Raw genomic sequence first — 27681 nt, forward strand, 5'->3', positions numbered from 1 at the left:
GAAAAGACAGAATTTTTTGAGTGAGGGAGGAGACAGAATTTTTGAGTGAGAAAAGACAGAATTTTTGAGTGAGAAAAGACAGAATTTTTGAGTGAGAAAGAGAGAATTTTAAGAGAGAGTTTTGCATGCAGAATTTAGGAGAGTCTTTGAGGAATTTTCAGAAAAACTGGAAGAAAGTTTAAGAGTTCCTTTTGAAGAAATTTTAGGAAAATTGAGAGGGAGTTTCAGATTTTAGGATCAGTTTTCAGAAGAGGAGAGTTTGAGAGATTTTAAAAGAGGAAAAAGAAACAGAAAAGGAACAAAAGAGCATTCACACACACACAGAGATATACAACAACAGAAAAACAAAAATCAGAAAAAATGGGATTTTGAAACTGAAAAGGAATTGAAATTTGAAATATTGTTTCTTTTGTTGAATTTGTTCAACCTTACTTGGTTCCATTGATTCAATTAATATTTGAAGTGTCCAGCTTTAAAAATAGCTGTACTGTGTATCTGTTTTCTTCGGATCCTCTTATTGCTCAAATTTGAGGGAATACTGGTATTTCGCTGTTTTTGTTACTGCTGCAACTGCTGAAACTTACTTCTTCTACCTTCATTTTCAGGTATATATATCCTTTTAAATTCTATGTTGGAAAGAGATTCAATATGGTGGATAAATGAAGATTGAATTGAAATTCTGTTTTTATCTGTCCAAATTCATCAATTTAAATCTCGTTTTTTTTTATTTTATGTTAGTTAATTAGTAGTGAATTCAATTTGAAAGCTATGAGCTAATTGTCTACTTTGAAAGTTCGTATAAAGATTTGTAATAACATTAGCTCATTATCTCATTAGTTTAATCATATTAAATTGTCGAAGTAGGGAATATGGTATGAATGTTGTTCATTATTTAAATTTTGTTGTTGGTTAAGTAAGAAGTGATGTAGAAGGGCCAAGATAACTATAGTAGTGATATTTTTTGTTACATAAGGTCAAGATGATGATGTCGATAAGATAATAGATGTGTGTATAAACTTTGGTGAAAGGTGACATGGTATAGCTTGTTACGATGTTTAAAATATTATGAAGGTTTACAACATATAACTAAGTTGCATATAAGGTAATTTTGTTGAATTGGCTTGTATAATAATTCCTTTCTTATAAACTCGAATGCCTATCTACCTTCTTAAAATAAATTAACCAAGTAATTAGGCCTATTAGATTAAAAGCAAGCATATAAGAATGAAAAAAGATGTATAAGCATAAATTGCCACACTTCATATCAATGATAATTAGAAGTAGAATTTGCATTAAATAAATAATGAAAATTCTCGGAAAATATTTCCTTCCTTTATGAATCATTTATTTTCAGTTTCATATGCAATTTATTCTTTGGCATATATATATATATATATGTCATATATGTTTAAAAATAGTACTAATCATGTTTTTATTCTGTTCTTTGAACTTGAATAGTCTTGGATAAACATGTTATATGTGGAAATTCCATAATATCATTATAAATATGTCGCGCGATTAGGGATACGTTCGCGTACCCTGATTATATTTTTAAAAGCAAAAATTCGGATTATGCGTACGCGCAATTTCGAACGAATGTTTAATAAAAGGATTTTTCCCAAAGGCGTTAAATCAATTTCAAAAAAAAAAAAAACCGAGATGTACGGTTCACTATTCAGAAAAATAAATATTCTTGATTCAAAACAATCTCGGAGAAATGATTGCTTAATATATTATAAAAAATTATTGTGTACACGTACGCGTGACACAATTCCGCATTTTTAATTTATAACACGAATATACGTACGCGTAATTCGATTCAAAGAAGGTTTCAATCGTAATAAGTATAAGCAGTAGTAAAATCAGAAAACATCAATATTTAATAAAATCAAGTTGATTAAGCCAATAATAAAAACAGTTAAGCGACCGTGCTAGAACCACGGAATTCGGAAATGCCTAACACCTTCTTCCGGATTAACAGAATTCCTTACTCAGGATTTCTGGTTCGCGGAAAAAAATAAACAGAGTCATATTCTCCTCGATTCAGGGATTATAATTGGTGACTTGGGACGCCTCAAAATTCCCAGGTGGCGACTCTGAAACAAATAAACAAATCCCGTTTCGACTGTCCTTTAATTGGAGAAAACTCCCCACGCGCCCCGCGGGCGCGGGAAAAAAAAGGAGGTGCGACAAGCCCAAACGACATAACAAGGAACTCGTAATGACCATATCGAGTCCTGAAAGCAGTCTTCGGGATATCTAGCTCACGAATCTTCAACTGATGGTAACCTGAACGCAAGTCAATCTTAGAAAACACTCATGCACCCTGTAACTGGTCAAACAAATTATCAATACGAGGCAAAAGATACATGTTCTTCACTGTAACTTTGTTCAACTAGCGATAATCAATGCACATACGCATACAACCATCATTTTTCTTAACAAATAAGACCAGAACACCCCAAGGTGATACACTAGGCCGAATAAAACCCTTATCAAGAAATTCCTGTAACTGATCCTTCAACTCAGGAGGGGCTATACGATACGGAGGAATAGAAATGGGCTGAGTGCCTGTCAACAGATCAATGCCAAAATCAATATCTCTGTCGGGTGGCATACCCGGAAGATAAGCTTGAAACACATCAGGGAAGTCCCATACTACTGGACTGAATCAAATGTAGGGGTATCAACACTAACGTCTCTCACATAGGCCAGATACGCGTCACACCCCTTCTCAACCATTCACTGAGATTTAAGGAAAGAAATAACTCTACTGGGAGTGTGATCTAAAGTACCCCTCCACTCTACTCAGGGTATACATGGTATAGCTAGCGTCACGGTTTTGGCGTGACAATCAAGAATAGCATAATGGTACGACAACCTGTCCATGCCCAAGATAACATCGAAATCTACCATGCTAAGCAATAACAAATCGGCTCTGGTCTCAAAACCACTAAGAGCAACCAAACACGACCGATAAACGCGGCCCACAACAAGAGAACCCCCCACAGAAGTAGAAACATAAACAGGAGAATTCAAAGAATCTCGAGATACACCCAAATGCGGGGTAAAATAAGAAGACACATGAGAATAAATGGATCCTAGATCGAATAGAACTGATGCATATCTATGACAAACCAAGACAATACCTATGATGACAGAATCGGAGGCGACAACCTCAGTACGAGTAGGAAGGGCATAATATCTGGTCTAGCCTCGCCCTCTAGGGCGACCTCTACCTCTAGCTGGCTGAGCAGGTGGGGTAGAAACTGGTGCTGGAACCATAGCCTGGGAACTTTGCAGGGCACGTTGTGGATAAGGAGTCTGTGGAGGTGCACCCCTCCTATGTCTGGGGCAATCCCTCACCATATGGCGTGTGTCACCACACTCAAAACAAGCTCTTGGAAGACGTGGTGGTTGTGACTAGCTCGGGATAGGTCTGCTAGACTGACCACTGAAAGCACCACGTGCAAGAGGCGCACTAGATACTGGAGGTGCACAATAAGGCTCATGAGGTCTAGGAAGAGCTGGAATACCACTGGCTACTGGAAGAGCTGAATGAACGGGGCGACTCATATAACCCCTACCATGACAAACTGCAGCTGGAGCACAAGCACCAGAATAATGGCCCGACTCTCGAGACCTATTGGTCTCCCTCTCCTCTCTATCCCGAGCATGTATACCCTCTACTCTCCTAGCAATTCTCACCACCTGCTGATAAGAAATATCATCTCCAACTCACGAGCCATGCTAGACCTAAGGCTCTGAGGCTGGTGCATGCCTAGCCAAGTCAGTGAAACGGACAACATACTCCGAAACAGTCATAGTGCCCTGGCGTAAATGCTCAAACTCTGCGCGTCATGCGTCCCTGAGGCTCTAAGGGACAAACTCTCTCAAGAACATATCTGAAAATCGAGTCCAAGTAAAGGACGCTGCCTTAGTTGGACTGTCCAACTCAAAAGTACGCCACCACTGGTAGGCTGCTCCTCGAAGCTGGAAAGCAGTGAAAGAAACCCTACTCAATCCTGATATACCCATAGTGCGGAGGATACGGTAACACTCCTCCAAAAATCCCAGGGCATCATCTGATGCTAAACCACTGAATATATGAGGCTTATACTTCTTGAACCTCTCAAGCCTCCGTTGCTCATCCTCTGAAGCCGCTGCCTTGTCCTCGGGCTGAACTGGGTCTACAGGTAGTACCGGTATAATCTCTGGGATCTGATCGACCTAGACCCGCTGCTCAGGAGTGCGGGCGGCATGAGTCTGTGCTCCTCCCCAGGCCTGGGATGTGGCTGTAGCAAGGGGAATCAGCCCTGCCTGAGCTAGAGTGGTGTACATGCTCACGAACTGTGCAAGAGTCTCCTGAAGAGCTGGAATAGTAGTAGCAGTAGGCGTATCAGGTGCCTCGACTCTAGTTAGAGCTTCTGGTGGCTCCTTTGTGGCAGCTCGCATGGGTGCTCTGGCTGCACCACAGGCACGTCCTCGGCCTCTACCCCGATCCCGACCTCTGACGGCTCTAGCAGGGGGCGCGGGTGCCTGGTCATCTCCAGTAGCACGTGTCCTCACCATCTGTGAGAGAATAGAAGACAGAAGTTTAGAATAGTGATACCAAAATCTCGCACGACAAGAAAATCAAATAAAGTGGAATTTTCCTAACAGTTACATAGCCTCTCGTAGATAAGTAAAGACGTCTCCGTACCGATCCGCAAGACCCTAATAAACTGGCTTGTGATTCATGACTCCTATGAACCTAGAACTCTGATACCAACTTGTCATGACCCAAGTTCGCCCTCCGTGAACTGTCGTGATGACACCTAGTCTCTACGACTAGGTAAGCCTAACGATTTGCGGAAAAAGAAATGAAAGATAAAAACTGCGGAATTAGCATAAATAAAACGTTTAAGATGCCGCTCGACATATACAATACAAACTCTCAAACTAAAACAACTCCCAAAATCCTGAATCTCATGAAATCACAAGTTGTTAAATAACTACAAGTGTTCTAATCTCCAGAATGTCTAAACAAAAGTAAATACAGGAGAACTAAAACTAGAGAGGAGAATAGAGAGAGACTCCTCGGTCTGCGAACGCGACAGATATACCTCGAAGTCTTTGAAGATCGCCTCGCCTCACTGATGGTATGGTTGAGCCGAAGAACCTGGATCTGCACCCGAAAAACATGCGCATAAAGGGCATGAGTACACCACAATGGTACTTAGTAAGTGCCAAGCCTAACCTCGGTCAGGTAGTGACGAGGAAGGTCAGGACCTTACTGATTATAGATGAAAAACAAGGTAAAGTAGTATAGAATATGACAATATAATTAAAGTGCTAACAGTCTATAGAATAAAATCACAGAAGAAAATCTAACTCAGTACACAGAAGTGCAATAGGAGATCTCCCGAGATATCATCCCGTAGTCACAAACGTAAATGTACAGAGGATCTCCTGGGATATCGTCCCGTAATCCCGGAATATCAAATTCGTAGTCCCAAAATAAATATCTAGTATGGGAAATCTATTGGATGTTGTCCCGTAGTCTCAATCATAAATGTGCAGGGGGATCTACCGAAATACCGATCTGTAGTCCCAAAGTAAACGCGTAGAGGGATCTCCCGGGATATCATCCCGTAGTCCCAAAGTAAATACACAACCATCTCAAAAAAAAAATATACAGCGCTATTCAAGAGTTAGACAGGAATTTCTACTCTAAAATGCTGCATAGAGTGCAAGTAGGCAATTAAAGCAGGAAAGACAATTAAGTCACGTAGGCATGCTTTTCCTAATCTAAATAAGAGGCTTCAATACAAGTATTTGCTAAACTACAAGAAAACATGGTATTAGCTCGATGAAAACGGGATTTTCAACAATTAGCACGTGTACACACTCGTCACCTCACGTACACGGCACTCATATAACTACAATACCAAAATCCTAAGGGGAGCCCCACTACAAGGTTAGGCAAACTACTTACCTCGAACCAGCTCAATCAACTCAAAATCACGTTCTTACCATGAGTACCCGACTCCAAATGGACCAAATCTATTCAAATCAATTGCATAATGTAAATATAACTTCAAGTAACTAATTCCACTAATTAATTCGAAGCTAACACGCGAAATTAAAAACTCGCCCAAAAAGTGCTCCCGGACCCACGTCTTGGAATAGGATAAAATTCGTAAAACTAGGATCCTCACACTCTCACGAGTTTATACATATCAAATACATCAAAATCGAACCATAAACAACCCCTCAAATCCCTAAATTGAAGTCTCCAATTTCAAACCCTAAACCCCCAACTTTTATCCTATTCCGTAGAATAATACCATATAAACGAGTTTGGGTTCCAAAAATCTTACCTCTTTGAAGCTCCATTGAATCCTCTCTCAAAAACCTCCCAAAAAGCTCAAACCTTGGATAAAAATGGTGAAAGAATAGGCTAAAATCACGACAGAAACCTTATATAGGTTCTGGCCCAGGGTTTCCGCACCTGCGACCATTTCCTCGCACTTGCGGACCCGCACCTACGGTCTCAGGTGCGCATCTGCGAAAATTCACTTAAATGCACTGGCCGCATCTGCGCTTCACTTACCACATCTGCGATCTCGTAGGTGCGATAAAGCACTCGCACCTGCGACTCCTGATTTCCCTTCCTCTGGCCATATCTGCGACTGGCCACACGCTTCTGCGGGCCTGCACCTACGGTCCCCAATCCGCAGGTGCGGTTATGACAACACTTCAGCAGCTGAAGCTGCTCCCAAATCTCTCAATTTTCCTCCGTCAACCTTCCGAAATCATCCCGAAACCCCCGGGACCTCAACTAAAAGTACGAACAAGTCACATAACACTATTCAAACTTGTGCCAATCCTCGGAACACTCAAAACAACACTGGAACACCAATTCACCCTCGGATTCAAGCCTAAGGATTCCAAATCTTCCAAATTTTGCTTTCGACCACAAAGTCTATCAAACCTCGTCCGAATGACTTGAAATTTTGCACACACGTCACATTCAATATTACAGAGCTACTCCAACTCTCGGAATTCCATTCCGACCCCTAGATCAAAATTTCACTATCGAACCGGAAAATTCAAAAATTTAACTTTCGGCATTTCAAGCCTAAATAAGCTACGGACCTCCAAAGCACAATCCGAACACGTCCCTAAGCCCGAAATCACCCAACGGAGCTAACGGAACCGGTGTAATTCTATTATGAGGCCGTCTTCACACTGCTCCGACTGCGGTCCAAATTCTAAAGCTTAAGCTCTTATTTAGGGACTAAGTGTCCCAAAACACTCCGAAACTCCAAACGAACCCTCTCGGCAAGTCACAATAGCAGAAATAAATACGGAAAAACCAGTTAATAAGGGATTGGGGCGTTAATTCTTAAAATGACCGGCCGAATCGTTACAAAATATGGCATTGAATACATATAACTTAAACCATGAATCTGCTTCTGGCCATAACTTTAAAATTTGTGGCCTCTACTGCTCAAACTTGGGTTTATTGGTACATATTGTTGACATCAATAATCAAACCACCACTGAAAGTGCGCGTTGATTGTCCATAATTAATCATGTAATTTAACGGAAACAAACAAAAGAGAGCAAAAACACTACTCTGTTTGGTCCAATCATAATAAGTATTCCTTTCGATCTACAATAAGTTGATCAATTTATTTTGAGCACATCCATTAAGAAAATATTGAATTTTAGATGAAAATAATTAGTGTGATTAAACTATCCTTCATTAAATATTGCACCATAATTATAGTAGTACTTACTTTTCTTCTCAAATGTGAGGAGTAAATGACTTTTTAGGAATATGTACATAAGGATAAGTTTGAAAAAATAAATTGAATTTTTTCTTGATTATATAAATAGACATTTATTTTGGATCAAAATAAAAAAAAAAATTGATCACTTATTGTGGATGAGAGGGAGTAACTTTTTGATCTTTTTATTTTGGTTCAAAATAAGTATCTTTTTTACGTAATCAAGAATGAATTAATAATAGTTTTTCAAATTTGCCCGTATTTACATATCCCAATATGTCAAGTTAACAATATGCAAATTTTAATTAAGGTAATTTAGTCGAGATACTTATTTTTTCTAGGAGTTAGTATTTAATTAAGGATTGTGCCAAAGGCCAAAAAGCCACTTATTGTGGACCGAAGTATTGTAAATGCATACAAAGATATGCCGAAAAGAAATGCAGATTCATATTCAAAACTATCCAGAAATATTCATACATTGTTCTACGACAAATTCCAGTTGTTCGGCTATTTTTAAACATTAATAACCTAAATTTTGATGATTTCTTATTCGTATGTACAGCTACATGTTTGGCTTTTTTTACTAGCCATAGCGTCGAAGTTAGGTTATTATATATTTCATATCTCTTATATATTGTTATTATTTTTATTATGCATTTTTATGGTACTAATATATCATCTTCTATTGTTTTTTTGAGCCGAGGGTCTCCTGGAAACAGCCTCTCTACCCTTCGGGGTAGGGGTAAGGTCTGCGTACATAATACCCTCCCCAGACCCCACTTGTGAGATTATACTGGATTGTTGTTGTTGTTGTAGCGTCGAAGTTAAAAGTTTACATTATTTGTTTGAAATATTCAATACGTAATTTTCTTGTTTAATTATTTGGTATTCAAAATTTACGGATGACTTAATATCTGAATTCGCATCGTATAGACGTACCAGGGATCAAACGGTCCCTACCAAAAAGCTTTTCATTTTCATTTGCCATCAACTTTAGGTGGCGTTTTGAATTTTGCTTTTTTATATTTTTGGGAAATTGGTTTCGAAAAATGTTTTATATAAAAATAAGTAATTCTTGTTAATCTTTTAATTTTTTGAGTTTGAAAGACAATATCAATTTTCTTTTTGAATGGGAAAGAAACATCCTAACCTAAAAGATACGCATTGTCGGAATTGTTAAAAACTTTAAAATACACTTAAGTTTTAAGCCAAAATTATTAAAGCTAATAAGGAATGGAGTATAATTAGCTTCCTTTCAATTGAAAAATTACCTTCTTTTTAGCTTTCTTTAGGAAACCTTTAATATATATTTTCTTTATAAATGTTTTCCTTTTTATTACAACTAAAATTTTCCTTTTGAAGGATGTTGCTTGTATCATTTTAATCAAGAAATTTTTTAGTTTTAGCTAAAAAGTTGTCAAATACATTTCTCTAATTTTGTGTCTTAATTTCTCACACATTTAGTATTTTCCTTATTAAAATCGCATCTATAAATTTCTTTGAAATAGAAAGTTACAATAAAAAAATTATTGTGAATTACTTTAAGTCTTTAATAATCGAAACTACAAGAAATTGTTAGCTCAAAGGTGTTTTCCTTTTTCCATTCTAGTGTAGTGTCCCAACTCCAAAACGTCAAAGTATTATTTAAAATTTACTCTAAATTTTTTACAAAAAACCAAAAGAAAGGGAAGAATTTGGTTATATTTCACTGACAATTCTTATCTTCTTAATGAAAGAAAAAGAAAAAAAGACTATTCTTATCTTAGAAGGATAAGACCCGATCTTTACAAATTTAATCTTAGTAATCTTGATTGTAGCATTTAATATTTTTTCCTTAATTGTAAATCAATTCACTTAAATAGCAACAAAATAGAAGTAGTCTTTTTTTTGTTTCTCACCCGATGTGTTGTTCTGGGTTTGGTAAATACTTACCCACATCGGGTGTTTACACCAAACTATATTAACTTACTATGGTTAATTAATTTAATTAGATGAGAATTAAATTTGTATATTTCACTGCATCGTAAATACTTACCCACACCGAGTGTTTACACCACTCTGAATTTTGACTAATGTAAATTTGCATCGTAAAGTCTCATTATGAAATAAAGCGTCCTATTAAAATTAGACTTTAATTTCGAGATTCAAATCTTCTAGTCTATAAAGCTAGAAAGTTACCATATATAATTGACATTATGGTTAAGCCAAGTGACAAGTTAATAAATATCAATAATATATGGTAACTTTGTTCTATATTTGACTATTTTAGTTAAATACAAATATATATATATATATATATATATATATATATATATATATATATATTGAATTAAAAGATAATTTTGAATTTATAGATAAAGTTCTAAAATTCGAATTTAAATTAAAAATAAAATTTATCTTTTTTATCATGTTATCATACTTAATTCGGTTAATGATCATATGCAATCATGTTAGGAACTGTTGTTATTTTTTTAATTATTTAAATACTACTTCGCCTCTAGAAAAAAAAAACTACTCCATATACCTATAAAACTCTTTCACATTTAAAATCTTATAAGTATAGTTCTTTGAAATACTGTAGCTAGATTTGAATAAAACGAAATTCTTTTAAAATAAATGTAACATATAGGGTACACGTCTATATTTATCTAAATAACAAAAAAGAGTTTACAAAACCAAATAAAAGTTTACTTACATATATAATAAAGTAAACATACATGCTAGAGAAAGAAACATCACAAAATAAGTCAATATTAAAAAAAAGTTGTTTCTTTTTTCTTCTTGAAGAATATTTGTTTGAAGAGTCAATTTACATATATGGACATCAAACAAATAACAAAACTTTGGCTATACAATTGCTATCATTAATTTCAATTTAGCACATTTAAGGAATTAAAGGGTATAAGTTGGACCCTTCATTTAGTTGTAGTTAAGCCAATATTGTAAGGGTATAATAATTTTTTCGTTGAAGAATATTAATTTTGAATCATTAGATTATGTGAAAGGTTTTTTTTTTCAAACTCAACAAGATTGAAATTAGTTTCTAATTGATATTTTCTATAGCGACTTTTAAGTGTAACAAAGAGTATATATAAAGAAAATATTGGTATGACGTGAAATTTTTATTTTTTTTAAATGTAAACAAATTATTTCGAAAAAACTCTTTACTTTTTTTAATTCAAAGATAATAAAAAGATAAGATATTTTTGAACATTAGTAGAGTGTTTTAAAATTATAATAATAGAAGTTATATCATGGATAAACTCAAAAAAACGAAATCTTATGGAATATTTACATAATATCCAGCCATATTTATTGTTTACTTTTTATAGCTAATATAAATAGACGATATACCAATAACACACGATTACACACATATTATATATGGATTATATATAAATTACACATCATCCAGTTTTTTATTTAAGTGGTCGGGTGAGCACCTATTCAGGCTGATTAGATAAAGCCAAAAGAAAAATATGAAATAATTTCACTAAAGACTAAAAATATAATTAAAGTTCAGATGAAGACAATTTATCAAAACTCATCCGTTTATAGTGAAATAAATTAATTTTTTGTAACAAAAGAAATAGTGACATAAAAAATAAGATAAAAGAAAATAAATATTAGAAAGATCTAAAAACGAGAAATAAAAGATGACAACAAATTTCTTCTTATGTTTCATCTTTGTTGAGTATAAAAATTTTAAAAGTTTAATCTCATCGATTTCAAATATATTTTTTTTCAACTCAAATACATAGATTATAAGATAAGGATATCTTAGAATATTTTTTTTAATTTACATTATGTGTCGTTTTTAAAAAATCACTATTACTAACAAACTGATATGATATTCGAATTTGAATTGGAATGCAATTTGAGTAGTTGCATTGAGGTTTAACCAAGTATGGTGTCGAAAAATAAACTACTGGACAATTTTAAGACAACATATGCAATGTTATATAATAATAATCAACTAATTTGACATTTAATGATTCAAAGAACAAATTTTGTGTATATATAGGGTATTAAAAATTCAAATTCTGGGGCTAGAGATATCGATAAACTTAAAGTGGAGTCATACTGAAATAAATCCGGCCAAAGAATCATTTAGATTTTTAGATAGCCGATTAAAGTGAATTTTAAATTAAGGATAATATCTTCACTTGCATCATTATAAAGTTAATTATTATTATTATTATAATATATATATATATATATATATATATATATATATATATATATATATATAAAGTTTTAGAAATTGAAATTTCAAAATAGAAATATTTTTTGAAAAATAAAATCATACCAAATAAGAGTTCAAGTCGTAGTATAAGAGTCACATTGTAATCAAAGAATCGTTTATATCGTATCAACCTTTGTGCTTTGCCGTAAATATGAGTTATTATTTTACTTTGTAGCTATATTTATTGAGAAAGTGTAAATTTTAAGATTATTTACATACAATCCAAATAACTTAAATATTTGATATGATTAGTATCCGCGCATCCGCGCGGGTACTAATACTAGTTAAGGATAAAAAAGTATATTTCATTGACAGTTCTTATTTTAGAAGTATAAGATCTTATCTTTAACAAGTTTTTAGTAAATCTTTAACGTGGCATTAAAATATTTTCCTCAAAAGTAAATTGAATTCACCAAAATAAACGAAAAAGAAAACGTAAAAAGAAAAAGAAGAAGTCCTATAAAAATAGAAGTCTACTACATGCACTCTCCTCAAGTCCTCAGTATCATATTCATCACCCTCCCTTTTTTCTCTCTCTGCCATTTGATTCCAAACTAACTTTCATAATCCCTCTTCACATAACACCTAATCCTAAGTAAATCCCATTTTATCCACTCTTAATCCCACAATTCTTCAAACAAAGATCACTTTTTTCCCTATATAAGCACAAAAAAGTGATCTTTTTGTGTTTTTCTTGTTCTGGGTTTATAGTGTTTTTGGATCACTTTGATTCTTTCTTGTCAAAAATTGATCTTTGGGTATTTTCTTGATTTGGGTCTTTAGTATTTTTGATTGAAAAGCAAAAGCAAAAATAAAAATAAAAAATGGTAGTGAAAATGATGAAGTGGAGGCCATGGCCACCACTATCATCCAAGAAAATTGAGGCTAAGATTATTGTTAATTGTCTTAAAGATTTCAACTTTATGTCAAATGTGCAAATGGGGTTCCAAGATTTTGAAAAATTAAGAGTTGAAATTAAGTGGAAAGGCTCAAAGAGTAGTTCTTTGAATTTGAGCTCTCTTACAAGGAGAAGTAGTAGTGTAAAGAAGAATTTTACAAAGGAAGAGTCTTTAAAGGAAAATGGTGTTGTTGAATGGAATGAGGAGTTTCAGAGTGTTTGTAACTTTTCAGCTAATAAAGATGGTGTGTTTCATCCTTGGGAGGTTGCTTTTACTGTGTTCAATGTGAGTTTATTTCTTTGATCTCTGATCCTTTTAGTCTTTTGGGTTTTTGGCTGTTATATTCTTATGCAATAAGAATACTGAATCCAACTCTAGGGAATTTGATTACCTCCCCTATTATTGAAACTGTTTTTGTCTTTTTCTGTGATATAGCTATTGAAACTCTATGTTATCAGAAAATTACTGAATGGGATCAAATATCTTGACTATATAGTAGCTGGAACTTGACTTTTGTTGAGAACTAGTTCGTGCTTTTGTTGTCTTAAATTAAGTACAGGTGAGCCATTCTTGCCCGTCCCCTTTTAACAGAAGAAAGGCTCACCCAGTACCTAACTTAAGACAAAAAAAGATGATATGGATTGAGCTTAAATGGAGAAGTGAGGATTCATATAGCCGACCTCAAATTGTTTTGGACTGAGATTTAGTTGTTGTTGTTGGTGGTGGTGGTGAACCTTTCTTGATTTTTGTACTGTGTTATGAATCCTGATCATGTCATATAACTTGTTTGGGATGAATATTTCTTGAATTTCCTCAAATTAGGATACTTTTTGTTTTCTTTAATTGGTTAATAATCCATGCTTGGTTTTGATTATTTGGTCACAGTGATTCAGTATATTTCAGCAGCATCTGTATGAGCCTCTTCAGAGGATGTGTTAAACTAGAGTTGCTTCATAAAGTTCATTATCAGTATGGTTTTTACCGAATTTTATTACTCCTAGTAACTTAGTGGGTTAAAGTGAGTTTTAACATAATCCAGTTTGATATATTGCTGTCTAAAAAATTGAATAGTGAAGATACTATTCCTGACTTGCGTTAGGAGTGAAAAGTTTAAGCTTTTTGGAATGTAATGATTGTCTTTAATGGATCCACTTTTTGAGCTTGTGGGGGTCATTTGTATTGATGTAATATGGATGGTGAGACCTACTATATTCATCATATTTTTCTTTTTGAAAAAAAAGGAAGAAAAATCCATACTACTGGCATAGTCTGTTATTAATTAAAAATTAGCATTGATTAAGAGTTTCTTGAGCCGAGGATCTTTCGAAAACAGCGTCTCTACTCCCTCGGGTAGGGGTAAGGTCACACTACACTCCCCGACCCCACTAGTGGGATTTTACTGGATCGTCCTTGTTGTTGTTGTTGTTGTAGCATTGATTAAGAACCTTGGAGTATATGCCGTTCCAATTTCCATAGTTGTTCTCTTTATGCATCCAACAATAGGAGGTGTTATTGGTCGGTTGCAAGCATATTCTTATGGCTAATTGTTTCGCGGGCATGGCTTTGGCCTTTGTTGCATGTTTCTTTCACTGTTTCGAGACCTATCTTGTTGTTCATAATCGTATATTTCAATCCATTGGTATATTACTAATCCTTTATTTTCAGTTTGAGCTTTCATCTACACTAATTTCTCAAGTTCTCCGCCTTTTCTTCGTGTCATATACTTATTCATACTTCTAATAAATCAGGGTACAAGCAGAGGACCAGATCAAAAGGTAAACATACTTGCTGCAGCGTCATTGAACCTTGCAGACTTTGCTTCTCTAGCTAGGGACAAAGAAGACGGCATTGAAATTGCAATTCCTTTGGAAGCCTCTATTGGCAGCTTCAAAAGTTGCGTTTCACTCTGTGTAAGAGAAACTAGAACATACCTTTTGCTTGCTCTCCTCTATTAGTGCAGCCATGTGAATACTTTATTTAATCAGTATATTTCATATCTACTTATATATATATATATATATATATATATATATCTCTGCAGCTGTTTCATCTAAAGCCATGTTCATATATTTGACAGCTATCTCTCGGACTTGTGGAATTGAGGAATGGTCACGAAGCTTCAGAGACCATTCCGAAGTTTATCATGTCTGCTCCAGTATCTCCAAACCCTGGAGAGGTTTTGTTGACAGAGAGAAATGAGGTTTCTGCTTTAAAAGCAGGTCTGCTGAAAGTTAAATTTCTCAAGGGATTATCTGCTAGGCAACACAAGAAGGCATGTCATGAAGAGGAAGGCAGTGATGGAAGGAACTCGGTCAGAAGTGAGGACACCGATTATGGCTATCCACTCGACACGGATTCATTTGATGATTCAGAAGAAGGAGATTCAGAGGAAGGAAAGGAGGATGGGAGTGTACGGAAGTCATTCAGTTATGAAACACTTGCATATGCAAACCATGCTAGTGGATCATTATACTCAAACACAAGCAGCAGCGAAGACGAGGATTTAGTCCATCATAGCAATCATATTTCAGATGCAGGGCACGGATACCCTGCGGATACAACTGCAGCACTACAAAATCAAACTGCAGAGCAGAGTTCAAAACGCAGAATTCTCCCCTGGAAGAAGAGGAAGTTGAGTTTCAGATCTCCTAAAACCAAGGGAGAGCCGTTGCTGAAGAAACATTATGGAGAGGATGGCGGGGACGATATAGACTTTGATCGCCGACAGCTTTGCTCATCTGATGAGTCTTCTTCAGGGGTAGGTGTCCGTTTTTCTTGCTTTCTTTGTCATGTTTGATTATCCCAGTATCCAAGTGCAATTTGTACTATTATACTTCTTCACCAGTGTGCCTGTCGAATTGAAGATAGCAGAGCTTGATAGCTTTCTTTTGTAGCTACTGTACTTGTAAAGTTGTATCAATTGTCTTGCTGATTTGTGTAATTCTTGCAGTGGTGCAAATCTGAGGAAGGTTCTGCAAATCAATTTTCCGAATTTGGAGACGACAGTTTTGCTGTGGGTAGTTGGGAGCAGAAAGAGATAATAAGCCGGGATGGACAAATGAAGCTGCAGACTCAGATCTTCTTTGCTTCGATTGATCAACGAAGTGAACGAGCTGCAGGTGAAAGTGCTTGTACAGCGTTGGTTGCTGTGATTGCTGATTGGTTCCACTCGAATCCTAAAGATATGCCGATCAAGTCCCAACTTGATTGTCTTATCCGTGAAGGTTCACTGCAGTGGAGGGATCTTTGTGAAAAAGAGACCTATAGGGAACGTTTCCCAGATAAGCATTTTGACCTCGAGACAGTCCTCCAAGCTAAAGTGCGTCCACTCTCAGTAGCCTCGGAAAAATCATTCGTTGGGTTCTTTCATCCCGAAGGAACCGAAGAAGAGGAGGGATTTGACTTCCTTCACAGTGCCATGTCTTTTGACAACATTTGGGATGAGATTTCTAAATCTGCTCGAGAAACTCCTTGTCATGGAGAGTCCTTTGTTTACATTGTGAGTTGGAATGACCACTTCTTTATCCTCAAGGTTGAAAAAGACGCGTACTATATCATTGACACACTTGGCGAGAGGCTTCTTGAGGGTTGTAATCAGGCTTATATCCTCAAATTCGACAAAGACACGACAATTTTTCAAGTACCTAGCGAGACTCAACAATCAGAGGATAAACCATCTAGCAATAAAAAGGAGCAAAGTGATATGAAAGAGGCTGCCGATGAAGGCAAAATTGTCATTAGCACCAGTGGCACAGTCAAAATGCAGGAAGAATCAACCTTCGTCTGCACGGACATGGTGCCTGAAAACAAAGAAGAATCCAGCATCGTTTGCAGAGGTAAAGAGGCATGTAAAGAGTACATTAAGAGTTTTTTGGCGGCAATCCCTATTAGGGAGTTACAAGTTGATGTGAAGAAGGGTTTGATGGCGTCTACGCCCCTTCATCAGCGGCTACAAATTGAGTTGCATTACACAATGAGCTTTGACCCTAAGTTTGAGTCATCTTCAGAAGAACTGACCGCTAACAGTTTGGCCATACTACCGTCAGCAGCAGAGTAAGTGACGAAACGACCAATAAAGCTTTACAAGTGATATTACATAATGCTAATCCCTTTTGTGTTTCTACATTTCATTTAGGAATTTTGAAAAGCTAATTGTTGTTATAGTGTTCCCTAGAGGGTGTTTGTCTTTGTTTATCTTTTTTCTTCCTATGCATAAACAACTACCCAGTAAAATCCCACATAGTGGGGTCTGGGGAGGGTAATGTGTACGCATACCTTACCCCTTCCCCGATCTTCTTCCTATGCATGGGAACAATAATGTGAATAACTATGAAACTGCTCAAGACTACGCCTTTCTCTTCTCTCGAAGAGGGAACAGAAAGTTGGCATAAATGAATATATGAGTTCCATACTGTTCTTGAGTTTTGTTTGTTTTAGTTTATTTTTATTTAAAAGTATCACATTGATTGAAGGTTCTTGCTTTGGATTTTAGCCGACTGATCCATTGAGGCTAATCGTACTTGCGTGAAAATGGTGTAAATGTATGAACAGCCACAGAGACAGAAGAATCTTAACAACAATAAATTGATGTTTCTGGTTCTATATTCAATTGTTGGGGGTAGAGCCTTTACCCAAGAAAAGGACTATTGATGAAACACAGAAGCAAAGTGATAGTTTATAAAATAGGTCTCATATTTTTTTTGTGTGAAGTGATTGATATGGCATGCCACTCGCAAGCGGAGCTAGAAGCCCAGATATAGGTTCGGCTGAATGCAGTAGCTTTTGCTCAAACAGTATATTCGTGTTAAGAAATTCATTAAATATTTACTATTTGTAAATTTAGAACCTAGTTATTAGTGTTTGACCGCTGTTCTAAAATTTAAAACCCACAAAGTTGAAATCTTAGCTTCGCCTCCGATGCAACTTAAGCAATGTGCAAAAAATGCAATCGCATATATACTTTCTTCCTGTGAGAGTGACTTTTAAAGGGAATAGTTGAGTGACTTTTATGTAACAAAATCAATAAAGAGTAGTGACCTTCCAGTAATAAACTAATACTTGGGATGACCACCCATGAAACTTCCCGAGCAAAAGCTATTATCCGTTGCACTAAAGCAGCTGTATATCAGGAATCTAAACTCTTTTGAGTGGAATAATTTAGAATTCATCCCCTCTCATATTGATTGCTTAGAGTTAGCCATGGGCATATATTCTCAGCTCTTGATTATATGTCTGGTGTCATATTAGTTATTTCTCAATTTGAAGTTTTGTGCTGTTAGGCAATAGTTATGGTTGGAGATTAATTGGCATGACTAGGACAATTCTAGGGTGGTTTTATGTGATCGCATAGTTCTTACCTATTTTTTCAAACTTTCATGTATCTCAGAGGGATATCCTTGGTTAATTTCATAATGTACTCTATTCAGAGGGTCTTTTAGAGGCTTTTGTTCAGGATTCTACAACAGTCAATTTGATTTACTAGGATCGAAATCTATCATTTATATTTATTTTGTGAAGTTTTTAACACATATACAGAATTCGAGCCAAAATTATTAGGTTCAAATGAACATAGTAGTTACTGTCTAAAGATGCTTGACTAAGGATGCCGCTTTAGCTTGTCAAGATTAGGCTCTTGTTTTAGTTCTTCTTGCATGTATAGATATTTTTGTAGTTGGTAGAACATTTCTAATGAGATGAGATGAATGAAATTAATTACTCCAATAAGGATAAGATCCATCAAAATATTATTCTTTTCAATTCATTTGTTTTAGACCATCTAATTTTAATTTTTATTTGTCTAATATGTTATATAGTTATATAAAAATATAATTTATTGTTAATAATGTAAAATTTTAATATATATGTGTCGTGATGACATATGAAATGATATAGCACCTTCATAAAATCACAAGAATACTTTAAAAAGCTTATTAGCATAAGTAAAGGATACCAACCAATAGCTTTTAACAACAAATTATGGCACTAACAACCAATAGCAAAAGCTATTATCCGCTGCACTAAAGTTGTTGTAGTTATCAGGAATCTAAACTTCAATAGCAAAAGCTATTATAGAGTGTAACGAATGGAAAGAACGACCAAATCTTCGTATTGCAATTTAACTCCAAAATTATGGTTTACTTTTATTAGGACTCTTTAGTTGTTAGTAATGTCAGATAGGCCCTAAGTCATTTTAGGACTTTATATTCAGATAGAAAGAGCATTAAATCTGAAATTTTAGCTTTTAATTTCTTTTCTCTTTTTCTAGTTTCTCTTTCAAGTTTCAATGGTGAATCCACCGTGGGATTCGCCATATTTGGTATCAGAGCTGACGATTCTCTGCCCCAATTCCGCTACCATGTTCAACCAGGCAGCCGTGGATGATTCATATTTCTATGGTTCACCAAATTCATATGGTTATGAGTATTACCATGGATATTCACATTCTTATTCGTATCCGGATCCATGTGTTTATCAGGTTGACAACACCAATCCGGGTTTTTATTTTGTTGAGAGTTGTAGTTCGATTATAAGCACTTATTTTGAAGCGTTGAAGCTATTATGGTTTTCAGATAATATGGTTACTTTCAGTCAGGCCAAGAAACACGATCAACAGTGGATTGAAATCACAGAAAAGGACTGTGAGATTCAACCTTTCATAGTTCATTACACCTTCATATTTTATCTCCTTAGAACTGGTTATTCGAAAGAAGCTCTCAAGCTTGTTAAGTGTATGGCATTTTTCTCCATTACTATTAACGGATCAATTATTGTTTGAGTAGAATATCAGAGAGAAATGATAGCTACAACTTCTTATATTTGTATGGAGCTCCCTACCACGTGCAGACATGTCAATGTTGATAGTGCCGAAGAGGGTGCTGCTGAAACAATGCAATCAGAAGCTTATTGGAATGTTTACAAGGTGATGGGATGTACTAATGAAGTGATTCCAACTCACTTCTTTGATGTGGAGTCCCCAAGAGTTTTGTGGAGTTCTTGTGTGAACTCATTAGTGACCACTAATTCTGCAACTTTAGAGAAATTTTTGAAGAATCTGGAGTGCGAAATAATATCCTCCTGTTTGCACATCTTCATTCAGCACATTTACATTCACGGCTTTAAAATAAATGAACCAAGTATTGTTTTTGAAGCTGGAGGAGGCATCCTTGCGGGATCATGTGAAGACAGTAATGATTTCTTTGAGGTGTCTGCTTGAAGTAACCTTGAAGGTGATACATTTAAACTAAAGTTCTTGGTGAACTATATTGTGTTGAATTGTTCTTCTGCGAAGTCGATGAAGTCCAATAAGTTTGTAATGTAGGAATGCGAAATTAATTCATCCAATGCAGTAACTATCAATAGGATTCTAGACTCACTATGGTCATTGTTACTCTCGTTTTACAGTTATCCTGTGGAGAGTAAGGAATTCTTTAAAGATCTATGGAAGTTTCTTGTGGATAAATAAGGTAACAAAAGTTTTGCCATCTGTTAATAGAGTGGATGCGCTGACATGGATTAGAGTCTCGTCCCTGATTACATCATTTGTAAATGTGTACTCAAATCTCGAAGCTACGGATATTGTCCTAACAATTTGCTATGAATTGTCAAAAAAGAAATATTATTTGTGGGACATTCATGATATCATATTATGTCCACAATGCACAACAAGAAGTTTCCACTGGAAACAATTTCGTCTCGGTTTCTAGTACAAATGATTTGCTTGAAAGAGTTCTAGTTGCTTCTTCTGTTAGCGATTGTATGGAGTTGATTAAAGTGCACATATTTGTAAAAACCAGTTATCAAATGGTATCCTGATATTGTTTGGTGCAATTCTTGTTTTTGTGATGCTATGAACATAAGGTATGCACATTATTTTCCACAGAAGTTGCCTCATAGGTCTTTAGACCATGAATTGGGTGAGGACAGAAATGAGGTTACCATTGGAGAATTTATCAATCTTGGGGATGATAAAGCTTGTGTTGTTACTACAGAGAAAGCATTAGTTTATGCTCTATATGAGTCCATTATTTTTGCGCCACGTCCCAATAGGCCTGCAAGTCTTCACCAGAGTGAATTTGGCAAGGATATACTTTCAACTGTCAAAGGAAAAGCTGGTAGTATTATCCTCTTGATCTGGAGGAATGTTGCAGTTTATTTCACTTACCCTGCGGATTTGCCCCACAACTTTTGCTTATCAGCCTTGAGGACAAGGTTTCTATAAGGGAGATGGAATGTAGCGAATGGTAGGAACGCCCAAGTCTTCGTATTGCAGTTTAACTTCAAAATTATGCTTTATTTTTATTAGGACTCTTTAGTTGTTAGTAATGTCAGATAGGCCCTTAGTCATTCTAGGACTTTATATTCATATAGAAAGAGCATTGTCATGGTATGTTGAATGAAAATCTGAAATTTTAGCTTTTAATTTCTTTTCTCTTTTCCTAGTTTCTCTTTCAAGTTTCAATGGCGAATCCACCATGGGATTCGCTACATAGAGTTAGCCGTGGGCATATATTCTCAGCTCTTGATTATATGTCCGGTGTTATGGTTATTTCTCATTTTGAATGTTTTGGGCTGTTAGGCAATAGTTATGGCTTGAGATTAATTGATATAGCTAGGAAAATTCTAGTGTCATTTTATGTGATCGCATATGTGTTGCGGAAGCCAAATGTATATAGTGTGAATAAGTCACAACTACTATACCAAAAATTATGACAGCCACCAAATAATAAATAAGACAATAAAGCAACAATAAAGGGAACACCAGAATTTACGAGGTTCAGCTAATTTTGCCTACTCCTCGGACACAACCAATATTTTATTTCACTCCAAAAATACAAGTGAAATAATACTAAAGAGAGAAGATACAAATGCCTTAAACAGATGAGAAGGCAAATGAGAGGTGTGTATCAATCCTAAACATTAGGCCTTCTTTTATAGGGGAAAAATCCCCCCAAACTTAACTCCCAACCAATGTGGGACTTTGGCATTTTGCCAAACTTCAACAAATCTCCACCTTGGCAAAATTCCACATTTTCAATTCTCTCTCAATAACAAATTTTGGTTGTGTCTTCATCTTCAATCTTCAGTGTTCAACAATGTTGATCAAATCCAAACAATGTTGAAACTTGACCGCAGTCACCACCTTTGTCAGCATATCAGCAGGATTCTCTGTAGTATGAATTTTCTTCACCGTGACTCCACCTTCTTCTATGATTTCTCGTACGAAATGATACCGAACATCAATGTGCTTCGTCCTTGCATGATAAACTTGGTTCTTCGCTAATTGAATAGCACTTTGACTATCACAAAAAATTGTGATACCTTTTTGTTCAACACCAAGCTCCTTTAGCAATCCTTGAAGCCAAATTGCCTCTTTCACAGCATCTGTAATAGCCATGTACTCTGCCTCTGTTGTAGACAAAGCAACTGTTGACTGCAAAGTAGACTTCCAACTAACTGGTGCCTTTGCAAAAGTAAACACATAACCAGTAGTTGATCTTCGTTTGTCCATATCACCCGCAAAATCTGAGTCACAATATCCAACTACAAACTGATTGTCTTCCTGCTCAAAAACTAACCCGACATCTACAGTATTATGAATATACCGTAGAATCCACTTCACAGCTTGCCAATGCTCCTTCCCTGGATTGTGCATATATCTGCTAATAACTCCAACAGCTTGTGAAATGTCAGGCCTTGTGCAAACCATTGCATACATCAAGCTACCAACAACATTTGCGTATGGTACCTTTGACATATACTCTCGTTCAGCTTCATCCATTGGCGACATAGTAGTACTTAGCTTAAAATGGGAAGCAAGTGGAGTACTAACTGGCTTAGTCTTGTCATCTATGCCAAAACGTTGAAGTACTCTCTTCAAATATTCCTTTTGAGATAAACAGAGTTTCTTTGAACGTCTATCTCTAATTATCTCCATGCCAAGAATTTTCTTTGCCTCACCCAAATCCTTCATCTCGAACTCCTTCTTCAGTTGAATCTTCAACTTATCAATTTCTTCCGAATTCTTGGAAGCTATCAACATATCATCAACATATAGGAGAAGATATACAAAGGAACCATCTTTAAGCTTGTGCAAATACACACAATGATCGTATTTGCTTCTCTTGTACCCTTGCCGCAACATAAACTCGTCAAATCGCTTGTACCATTGTCTAGAAGATTGTTTCAATCCGTACAACGATTTTTCAAGTTTGCACACCATATTTTCTTTTCCAGCAACTTTGAATCCTTCTGGCTGAGTCATGTAGATTTCCTCCTCCAAGTTTCCATGTAAAAACGCAGTTTTTACATCCATCTGAACTAGTTCCAAATCCAATTGTGCTACCAAAGCCAACATAATTCTAATGGAGGAATGTTTTACAACTGGAGAAAACACTTCATTGTAATCAATTCCCTCCTTTTGAGCATATCCTTTGGCCACCAATCTTGCTTTGTAGCGAACATCTACTTGGTTAGGAAATCCTTCCTTCTTTGCAAATACCCATTTGCACCCAATTGCTTTCTTTCCCTTCGGGAGATTGGCCAATCTCCATGTATGATTCTGATGAAGGGACTGTATCTCATCATTCATGGCAATCCTCCACTTATCTTCTTCTGAACTTTGAACAGCGTCTTTATAAGTAGTAGGAACATCATCAGCTACAATTGAGGTTGCACAAGCAACCGTCTCTATGAGACGAACATGTTTCGTTATTGTTCTTTTTGGCCTGCTGGTTGCTATTGATTCAAGTTGTTGTTGAGATTCCTGAGTTGGAATCTCCTCTACTGGCTCTCCTTCCAGAGGGTAATCTTCATTTGTTTCCTCCTCTGCTTCTTGTGTAGGAAAAATAAATTTTCCCTCAAACTCCACCTGCTTAGAAGCACCTTCATTTTGTTTGGTATCTTCTGTTACCTTATTTACCATAGCAAATTCATCAAAGGTAACATCTCTGCTGAATATTACTTTCTTTGTCATAGGACACCATAAGCGATATCCTTTGACTCCAGAAGTAATTCCCATAAAAATAGCCTTCTTTGCCCTTGGATCCAATTTTGACTCCGTCACATGATAATATGCAGTTGAGCCAAACACGTGCAAAGAGTTATAATCTACAGCAGGTTTTCCGTACCATTTTTCAAATGGTGTTTTGCCATCAATAGCAGCAGATGGTAGACGATTAATGAGGTGGCATGCATATGTAATTGCCTCAGCCCAAAATTCTTTGCCCAAGCCAGCATTGGACAACATACACCGTACCTTCTCCAGCAAGGTCCGGTTCATACGTTCTGCCACTCCATTCTGTTGTGGTGTATGTCTAACAGTGAAGTGTCGGACGATGCCATCATTTTCACAGACCTTATTGAAATGATCATTTTTGTATTCACCTCCATTGTCTGTGCGAATACACTTGATTCTCCTGCCTGTCTGATTCTCCACCATCGTCTTCCATTTGAGAAAAATTCCCAACACTTCATCTTTGCTCTTCATTGTATACACCCATACTCTTCGAGAAAAATCATCAACAAAGGTTACAAAATAGTGCTTCCCACCCAATGAAGGTGTTTTGGAAGGACCCCAAACATCAGAGTGTACATAATCCAAAATGCCTTTAGTATTATGGATCGCTGTACCAAATTTAACCCTTGTCTGTTTCCCTTTAACACAATGCTCACAAAACTCCAAGTTGCAAGCCTTTACTCCTTTTAACAATCCTTGATCTGATAGAGTTTTCAAGGATTTTCCTCCAGCATGTCCCAAGCGCATGTGCCATAGCTTGGTTGCTTCTGCCTCTTTGTCGTCACTGGATGTTACTGTCGCTGTCCCAATAACTGTACTGCCACGATAGCGGTACATATTATTATTCTTCCGATTAGCCTTCATTACCACTAGTGCACCGGAGCATACTCTCATCACTCCATTTTCTGCAATGATTTTGAACCCTTTTGATTCTAGGGCTCCCACAGAGATGAGATTCTTCTTCAAATCCGGTACATATCGAACATCTATCAATGTTCTGATCATTCCATCATGGTTCCTTAATCGTATTGAACCAATGCCATATGAGGTAAGAGGGCTGTTATCCGCTGTGTGGATGACTCCATATTCTCCTTCTTGAAATTCCACGAACCAGTCCCTGTTGGGACACATATGATAGCTACAAGCCGAGTCCATCAACCATATGTCTGATGATGTTGATGACTCTGTTGTAACTAATGAGAAGTCTGAATCATCACAATCAGCTACATTTGAATCCATAATAGCCTTTCCATTGTTATGTTTGGCCTTATTCTTCAACTTCGGACAGTCTTTCTTCCAGTGCCCTTTTTCTCGACAAAAGGCACATTCATCTTTGCTGGGTCTGGATCTTGACTTGGATCTTCCCTTCTTTGTCCTCGTTTGATTTTGAGGACGACCCCTCACAAACAGTGCTTCTCCTTCTCCGCCCTTCTGTTTTTCTCGCTTTCTTTGTTCATAGCTGTACAAAGCTGAACAAACTTCTCTGAGAGAAATTTCGTCATTTCCATGGAGTAGAGTAGTTTCAAGGTGCTCGTACTCATCAGGAAGTGACGCCAACAACATTAAGGCCAAGTCACCATCATCATAAGTTGTATCCATATTTTGCAAATCTGTGACCAACTTATTGAAACTGGTGATATGTTCATTCATCGTGGTACCAGGAACATAGGTGAAGTGAAACAGTCTCTTCTTCATGTACAATTTATTTTGACTGTTTTTCTTCAAAAATTTATCCTCCAGTGCTTTCCATAATTTACTTGCAGAAGTTTCCTTTGTGTATGGATATTTCTGCTCTCTAGCAAGGTAGGATCGAATGGTACCGCAAGCAACACGGTTGATAATTCTCCAATCTTCTTCTCCAATAACATCTGGTTTCTTTTCTTCAATGGCCAGATCTAGCCCTTGTTGAAAAAGGACATCTAGAACCTCGCCTTGCCACATCCCAAAATGTCCGGACCCGTCAAATATTTCGACCGCAAATTTCGCATTTGACACAATTCTTGTCATAAGCGAAGATGCCAATGATGACGTATTGTTGACACTTGATGTAGATTCTTCTTGTTTATTGTCTCCCATCTTTGACACAAATATTATTTAATAGCTGACGACACAAATCAAGATTATTTCCTTTCTGGTGTGGAAGATCAGACTAAGCTGCAACCACAGAGCATACTCAGACAGAACCTTGACTCAGTTACCAAGATAAATCTTTTCTGATGTGGAAGATCAGACTATGCTGCAACCACAGAGCATACTTAGACAGTACCTTGGCTCTGATACCAATTGTTGCGGAAGCCAAATGTATATAGTGTGAATAAGTCACAACTACTATACCAAAAATTATGACAGCCACCAAATAATAAATAAGACAATAAAGCAACAATAAAGGGAACACCAGAATTTACGAGGTTCGGCTAATTTTGCCTACTCCTCGGACACAACCAATATTTTATTTCACTCCAAAAATACAAGTGAAATAATACTAAAGAGAGAAGATACAAATACCTTAAACAGATGAGAAGGCAAATGAGAGGTGTGTATCAATCCTAAACATTAGGCCTTCTTTTATAGGGGAAAAATCCCCCCAAACTTAACTCCCAACCAATGTGGGACTTTGGCATTTTGCCAAACTTCAACAATATGTTCTTGTCTATTTTTTCAAACTTTCATGTTTTTTTCATACTTGGTTAATTTCATAATGTTCTATTATTGATTTATCAGGTTTGAAAATCTATCATTTATAATTACTTAGTAGAGTTTTTTTTACCACATGTACAGAATTCGAACCAAAGTTACTAAATTATGGATGAACCTAGTAATTACCTTCTACATCCGCGACAGAAGCCCTTGAAGATGCTAGACCAGGGATGCCGCTTTAGCTAAGTCAAGATTACCTTCTTGTTTTTGTTTTTCTTCTATGTATATTTTTGTAGTGTGAACACTTCGAATGAAATGATGATGAATGAAATTAATTAATACGGATAAGACCCATCAAAATATTCTTTTCAAAAGAAAATTGGTCCATGTAATCTTATTTATTATTTGTCTAATATTTTATATTGTTATATTAATAAGATAATATATTGATAATACTGTTGGAGTAACTTTTTAAAATATGTATATCGTGATGACATATGAAGTGATCTGCCACCCTTACAAAATCACAAAAATATGTTAAAAAGCTTATTAGCATATCTGAAGGATACCAGCGAATAGCTTTTAACCACAAATTATAACACTAACAACTGCTCCCTCCGTTTCATATTAGATGGGATAGTTTAACTCGGCACGGAGTTTAAGAAAAAAGAAGAAGACTTTTGAAACTTGTAGTCTTAAAAGTTTAAGAGGTAAAAAGTTTGTGGGACCATGATATTTGTGTGGCTATAAAAGTTTCTCATTAAGGGTAAATGAGTAAAATGAAAGAGTTTAAAGTTACATTATTTCCAAATTTAGAAATGTGTCATTTGTTTTGAAACATATTAAAAAGGAAAATACATCATCTAACATGAAACAGAGGGAGTAAGACCCTCATGAAAACTGAAAACTTTAGGTAATACGAGAATTACTTTACAGAGTATATTTTCATAAATTTTTCATTATCCAGGAAAAATAAGTAGCAAAAAACCCAATAAATCAAATCGTAATATAATGATGTGAGATAAAAATTAAGAAAGAACATTTGGAGAAGATCAACCTGTTGTGAAACTGCTTAATACATTTTAATATTTTTATTTTAGGGTTCTC

The 27681-nt window shown here is 35.9% G+C and overlaps 1 protein-coding gene across 5 annotated transcripts; it reads left to right on the forward strand.

Moving 5' to 3' along the window:
• Positions 1 to 12523: 12523 nt before the first annotated feature.
• On the forward strand, positions 12524 to 26803 carry LOC104221840 (uncharacterized). Of its 5 annotated transcripts, XM_070171769.1 has the most exons (6): positions 12524 to 13208; positions 14672 to 14833; positions 15001 to 15681; positions 15874 to 16976; positions 20072 to 20149; positions 20325 to 20435. In XM_070171769.1, exons 1-5 carry the CDS (start codon positions 12849 to 12851, stop codon positions 20100 to 20102), a joined length of 2337 nt encoding a protein of 778 aa, XP_070027870.1. In that variant the 5' UTR covers positions 12524 to 12848; the 3' UTR covers positions 20103 to 20149; positions 20325 to 20435. The 5 variants fall into 5 exon arrangements, with proteins under 5 accessions (XP_070027870.1, XP_070027868.1, XP_070027869.1 ...); XM_070171767.1 differs by lacking the exons at positions 20072 to 20149; positions 20325 to 20435 and adding an exon at positions 26716 to 26803; XM_070171768.1 differs by having other exon boundaries at positions 20072 to 20435.
• Positions 26804 to 27681: the final 878 nt, after the last annotated feature.

The sequence above is a fragment of the Nicotiana sylvestris genome, chromosome 4 (genome assembly GCF_000393655.2).
Source record: "Nicotiana sylvestris chromosome 4, ASM39365v2, whole genome shotgun sequence".
NCBI lineage: Eukaryota > Viridiplantae > Streptophyta > Magnoliopsida > Solanales > Solanaceae > Nicotiana > Nicotiana sylvestris.